This window comes from Tachysurus vachellii, chromosome 8, assembly GCF_030014155.1.
Source record: "Tachysurus vachellii isolate PV-2020 chromosome 8, HZAU_Pvac_v1, whole genome shotgun sequence".
NCBI lineage: Eukaryota > Metazoa > Chordata > Actinopteri > Siluriformes > Bagridae > Tachysurus > Tachysurus vachellii.
The window spans coordinates 13,630,105-13,636,501 of NC_083467.1; the positions used below are offsets into that span (position 1 = coordinate 13,630,105).

At 37.1% G+C, this 6,397-nt stretch overlaps 2 protein-coding genes across 5 annotated transcripts in view; one reads left to right on the forward strand and one right to left on the reverse strand.

Annotated features, from left to right (window-relative positions):
• kdm6a (lysine (K)-specific demethylase 6A) overlaps positions 1-1,422 on the forward strand; it is a 33,517-nt gene extending 32,095 nt beyond the window's left edge. For all 3 annotated transcript variants that reach the window (XM_060876364.1, XM_060876363.1, XM_060876365.1), the window contains 2 exons: positions 320-490; positions 615-1,422. In XM_060876364.1, coding sequence (XP_060732347.1) covers positions 320-490; positions 615-644 — 201 coding nt within the window. In that variant the 3' untranslated portion in view covers positions 645-1,422. The remainder of the gene's footprint in view (positions 1-319; positions 491-614) is intronic.
• A 107-nt stretch (positions 1,423-1,529) lies between these two features.
• Positions 1,530-4,833, reverse strand: dipk2b (divergent protein kinase domain 2B). Of its 2 annotated transcripts, none has more exons than XM_060876367.1 (5): positions 4,521-4,833; positions 3,941-4,205; positions 3,494-3,631; positions 2,702-2,990; positions 1,530-2,005 (listed from the first exon to the last, which is right to left on the reverse strand). In XM_060876367.1, the coding sequence occupies exons 1-5, from the start codon at positions 4,742-4,744 to the stop codon at positions 1,659-1,661; spliced, it is 1,263 nt and encodes a 420-aa protein (XP_060732350.1). In that variant the 5' UTR covers positions 4,745-4,833; the 3' UTR covers positions 1,530-1,658. The 2 variants fall into 2 exon arrangements, with proteins under 2 accessions (XP_060732350.1, XP_060732349.1); XM_060876366.1 differs by having other exon boundaries at positions 3,494-3,667.
• Between the last annotated feature and the right edge of the window lie 1,564 nt (positions 4,834-6,397).

Here is a 6,397-nt window from a genome sequence, read left to right on the forward strand (position 1 = left end):
TAGGAGGCTCTGAATTACCATTACTTAATCAAAAGGCCCATTGTTTATCAAAGATGCATATGGTCAAATGTTATAACACCATATGCAGATTCCACCATCAGTTTCATCTTTGGTATACGTGTACATGAAATTCCAATCTGGCTGAAGTGCATGTGCTCTTGTTAAAGATTTGTGCAGTTTTCTTTATATTTTAGTCGGACAGATCTGCACTCATTTCTACACAGCTTTGATGAATACAGGTGCAACATAACTAATCATTAGTGGTTGTGTATTTCTAATCATTTTTGTAATTAATTTTTTTTTATGGTCCTCTTTTTAGGTGGAAGTTTTTGACCTACTGTTTGTCACCAGTGAAAGCAACTCACGGAAGACGTATGTGGTGCATTGTCAGGACTGTGCTCGTCGTGGCAGTCCAAACCTTGAAAACTTTGTAGTTTTGGAGCAGTATAAGATGGAGGATCTGATGCAAGTCTATGACCAGTTCACATTAGTGAGTCACTGCCTTTAATTCCTTCAGATAGTGTTCACATCACTGTCTTGCCTTTCATATAATATTTCATATGATATAATTGTGTACTTCATTTAGCTAATTTTTTTTACTCTTTTCTCTACAGGCTTCACCTCTGCCTTCCTCCACATCTTGACATTAACATTAACAAGTTCTAAAGGAAACTCCTCTGGAACGCAACATAACTCTTTCTGATATTCAGGAGTAGTGACCCAGTTCCACACCACTGGTTTCTGTAGCAAATAGCACAAGGCTGCTGGCTCTAAACTGTTTGTCTATGCAACCCAAATACAGAGCATCACCCCCACTGGTCTGGAGTGGGCAGTGGGCACCTCTCCAGTCTATTCTCGGACTGTTTTGACTGGCTCAGCACCACTCCTTAGAGGGAAAAGGCAAACTATATAAAAAGGACAAATCAGTGAAAAATCTTACTTATATTACAACTGGCAAAATCGCTCAAACTACTGATGTGTCTGTTTCCTTTTCTTTCTATTCTTTTGTTTTGAATCTGATGAATTTCTTTCCTTTCTTAAGTGATTTATGTATGGGGTGATACATGACTATAGTTCCTTGAATTTCTTTCTCTACTAAAAGAGTACTAGGGTAGCTGGTCTTTCTTAAATTTCTTTAGGCAATGAAACTGAAAAAAGAGAATTATAATGTGAAGGTAATTCATTTTTTTTTTTTTTTTATCAGTTTGTTAGTCTTTATATATATCGTAAGGGAAAAACAGCCAAGTCACAAAGAAACATGGGTTGCACATGGCTAATGAGTAAACTTTAATTTGTACTTTTTGTTATGTTTCTAATCTTGTAAATTTACACTATTTATAAATGTGTATTTATTGCTTGAAAATATTGTTGATGGAATGCTGTTATTTTTTGAGAGTACATGCCATTAAATTTTATGGAGCAGCGTCGTTTTAATCATTTCTCTTGTTTTCTATACATGGATTATACTGTTTAGTAAGAAATGTACGGAAAACACTGTCAAACTGTTTGACAGGTGTTTGAGTTATTAAACAGTTTAAATGGAAATGTGGCTATTGTGTGATATGTGAACTGTAGAAATGGTGCAGCAGAAAATCTATATGTAGTGCATATCATTCTCACACAATTTGGAGTTATTGCTGATGATAAATGTTGAAGCTCTAGAACTTGTCACTATACCTGCATTCAGGATACCTGTATTCGTAACCTCTATTGCATGGCCTGAAGGGCTGCAGTGTGTCTTTAAGTATTTGAACAGCTTTGTGTATCCTGTGATCAGATTGTGTTGGGTCTGCACAAACGATCAGCTCTGCGAAGACTCTTCCGGGCAGTCCAGACAATTGCACATCCGTAGAAGTGAGCAGTTTGGGCAGGACATGTCTACAGATTAAAGTAAAGCTCTGTGAGGGACGATTGCTCTCACAGGGAGGAGTTCTTGTGCAGGAACCACTCAGACATGAGAACACGTCTGTGTAGTTCTGCTGTGGGTCTGCTTCACTGCGGAATCCTAGGGAAGGTATGTGGTGGTTATTGCAATGTTGTTTTAACTAATTGCTTATTAATCATTAAAAACATACCATCATGAATAAGGCAGAAGGCTTAAGATCATAGCAGCTATCCAGCTATCAGTTTTAAGCTGATTAAAAAGTGGAGTTTGCAAAGTATCATTAAGAATAATTAAGATAAAGTTTTATTGTTTTTACCACCAAATGTTTAATGTATGACTTTATATATATCTAACATAAATATACATATATATCTAACATAACATATCTAACATAAATCTAAACGGATGCTGGGCTGCAAAAAATTAAAGAATGTCCATTGTAGATAGGATGCTGGAACGTTTTTATAAAAATTTTCACACATTGTGCTATTATTGACTTGTAGAGGTTTAATTTAAAAGCAAACCTTTAAAGGTTTATGATATATTGTTTGCTAGTGCTTTATAGCATCTCTTTTATACATACTATGGCAAGATTTGAGTTTCAAATACTAAAAATCCTACAATGCATGATTTCTCTATCAGATTTCATTTAAGAAAAATCTTGAGTCAATTAAGATTTGTTGATTTCAAGATTATGATCTTTTTATGCATGACTCCATATTTCCTTGAAAGTGTCCCTTGTTTTCCAAGTTCACATGAATAAAAGCCTTGTCATAATGCTTACATTAGCATTTCTATTCTTTTAAAATGATATACCCTCTTGCAGGTCTATGATCCCAATTGTGCTGGCATCCATGATGAAGATTCTTCCATCCTCTGCTATACCAAATATGTCCTCTGAAACACTGGTGTAGAAAAGGCGGAAGTGGAGGCTATTGAAGGCTAAACTTTGGGTGATGTGGAGGATCTGGTAGGCAGCATCAGATCTGTGTGCCAGTGGTTCCTGGTACAAGCTCCTCAAGGGTCTACAGCCTGCCCACATCATCAGCCTGCCACAAGAACCATGATAGCGCGGGAAGGGCCAGCCCTCAGTGCCTGGAAACATCTAGAGCAACACAACAAGGATGGGTAGGAGGATATCCTACTCAAGAACTGAATCACGTTTTAATATTTCTAAATGTTTAAAGTTTGAGTTTGGTTCCAGCATTTCTAAGTGCTTTTTCATGGATTTTTTTTCCTCTAAAGATAACATTCCTCCCAGAGATAATCTGAGGAACCATTAAGGCTGTTAGATCCTTTTTTTTTTTCTTTCTTTTTTTTTTTTTATAAAGTTTAATAGATACTACACATCTATAAATATGTGAGTGTATATAGATTTTTATTTGCACTCTTAGAACAAATGCCTAGTTACTTATGGGTACTTTGAATAGAGGTTTCTAGAGAAGTTTTTTTTTCTGAATTGAAAACATATCTTTAACCTTTAAGGATTTTCTCAAGGGGCAACATGAATGACGTGTTTTTTTGTTTTTTTTAAATAATAATAAATGTAAAGATTGTAACATTATTTGCATTGGTAATGAACACGTAGAAACTAATCATGTTTTATACCTGCAGTATAAGAGGCTGTTGATTGACAGCCAGTGTGTAGAGCAGTCTGAGCTTATCCTTACTAGTGAAGTGCTTCATCTGCACACTGCCCACATCAGCCACTTCAAAGTAGCGGTGCACAATCCGATCCAGAAGCCTCTGAGATGGGCAACGCAGCATTGGTGTGACCAGACCCTTAGGACAGAGGACAGCAAACACTCCAGTAGTCTTTTCAGAATTCTTCAGAATTATTCATGTAACTATTATAAGCCAAATCATTGCCATTGTATGTACTTATTGAATATTGAATGTATTTTCTATGGGAATCATTATTTTTCTTGAAAAGCCTTTTAGAGAACCCCAATAGTAAAGAAATCATAAATCGGAAGTATTTGAAGCATTTCAGCCTGACATTTGTGTGTTAAGGTGAATTGTGTAAAGCCCAGAAAGGTACAGACGGAGACAGACCTGCACCACACTGGGTAACAGGATATTGGACTTGGCCAAATTCTGGAACCGTGATGTTGCTCTCAGAACTGCTTCAATGCTGCAGGATTTCCTTTTGCCTGCTGAGATGCAAATGCTTTTGTCAGCCAGATGGTGCAGGTCGGGGGAAACCAGACGTGACAGCACCACGGGCCTCCAGGTTTCTAAATCATCTGTGTAATTTGCCTCATAAGACGTACTGTTATCTGAGGGCAGATGCAGTTGATGTGGCAGCCACCTTTCAAATCTAGTGTGACATCAAATTAATTTCACATTAGACCCTACATCCAAAGCATTTTTTCAAGCAAACTATTTGGTGTTTTTTTTTTTCTGCTCCGTTTTCTGTAGTTTAGGTGGAACTGAACAACATGTATCTACTTCAAAGTTGACTTGATTTTGAACAACTGCCATCAAACCTTTTCTTCAGTGTTCATTCAGTGGTGATAGAAACACTTGATTTTTGATTGTTGTGTGAACTGTAGTATATATATATTTGAATGGAAACAGAAAAAAAATACAACCTCGAAATACAGCAGTTTTTAAAACTCAGTCACTACCTTACCTTATTTGCTTTTTATAAAGCTTCTTGCATATGGAAGTACCCACACAAGCATTGCATTTATCCAGACCCAGGAAGCCCCTGGAAAAGCTGTTGATGTCCTGTGATAGTACTGTTGAAGGAGTTGAGACCACCAGAGGCAGTCCCAAACAGAGAAACCAATTGTGCCACCATGCTCCTAATAGCACTTCTGTAGAGAGCATGTACGAGAAACTCCTCAGTGCCATCCCAGCATGGTGTACAGACCTCTATCTTAAGCGGTCTTAAACACCACCGAACAGAGTTTACAGCCTTAGATCTGTGGTCATTATACTGAGAGAACAATATCTGCATGACCACTAGCACATAATGCCACACCTCCACAGGAAACACATGGAGGATACTGATAACCATTGCTGTCATGGAGACTCTTCCTCCCTGCGGATGAATAGACCCTGGGTTGTATATGATCCAAGCTAAACACTGCTAAACCCAACCTAAACATCGTAGATTTGTGCAACTTTTTAAACAACAGCAAAATAAGTCTTAGAGCCTACATGTAATATTTCTGTTTTGTCTGTGTTCATTCTAAAAATTTTGCATTCTTCCAGAGTTCAGAAAATGCATACTGTCACCCATATAATATCCAGTTACTGATAGACTTGTAGTGGTCATACCCTTATAGAGTGAGGTTTTCACTTAAAGAACACATTTTTATGTGTGACTTGTTCTTGCTTTATTTTTCATGTCAGTCTTTCACATGGGTGACAGCAGTTTACTGCCTGAGTACAGTTTCTGTTCACCCTGTGTCCACATAGGTTTCCTGCCACCTTCCAGCAACATTACAGTAGACGGATTGGATACACTATCTCATCCGGGATGTATTCCTGTCTCACACCGTGTTCCTGGGATAGGCTCCAGCTCCAAAACAAACCTTGCCAAGATAAAGCAGTTACTTAAGATAAATTAAAAAAATGAAACAAGTGATTTCACACACTTATTATATGTAAATGATGTAACGTAAGTTATCACATGTAGCATGTTATTATTTTCCCACATGACTCAGGCTCTTCATTTGTGATTTTTTCCAACCCACTATATTCATTAATTTTCACATGGAATTTTCTAACATTAATTCAGTTGCACGTCCTCACATACACGTATAGCCAAAAGTTTGTGCACACCCATATTATCTGTTGAACATTCCATTCCAGATTTAATCCCCCTTTGCTAATAACCTTCACTTTTCTGGAAATGATTTCCACTACATTTTGGAATGCTGCTGTAGGGATTGGTGCTTATTCAGCCACTAAAGAGCATTAGTGAGGGTGTTCCAGTTCATCCCACAGGTGTCAATAAGGAGAAGGTCAGGGTTCTGTGCAAGAACCTAGAGTTCTTGTACACCAGCTTTGGTAAACCACTTTTTTTTTTTTTTTTTTGGCGCTTGTTTTTAATACTTTAATATACTTTAATATATTAAGTTATTTTACATGCTAAATGAAAATGCCAAATATCTTAATACGCTACTCGAAAGCTGACAGATACAAAGGATTGTATTTTGTGGGTGGAAAAACCGATGCATTTTGAACTGGTCTGATTCACCAGCACAACTCGCAGCTAAATGTTTCTCTGGTGATGAAGCCATGAGTGTACGGAAGGCTTCTGTGTGTAATTACACAGTGTGGCCGCTAGAGGTAGAGCTGAGTGAGTGCGTTACTACAGCAAATTACATGTTATTCCGAACCTGTTAGTCATTCGGGTGATTCATAGATCTCTAAAAAACTTTCTTTTATTAAAAAAAAAAAAAAAAAATCATTTATTTATTTTTAAGCCTCTCTGAATCACATATTTGATGGCCTTGTATAAACACATGGAATTATTTAAAGATAGGAAATAAATAT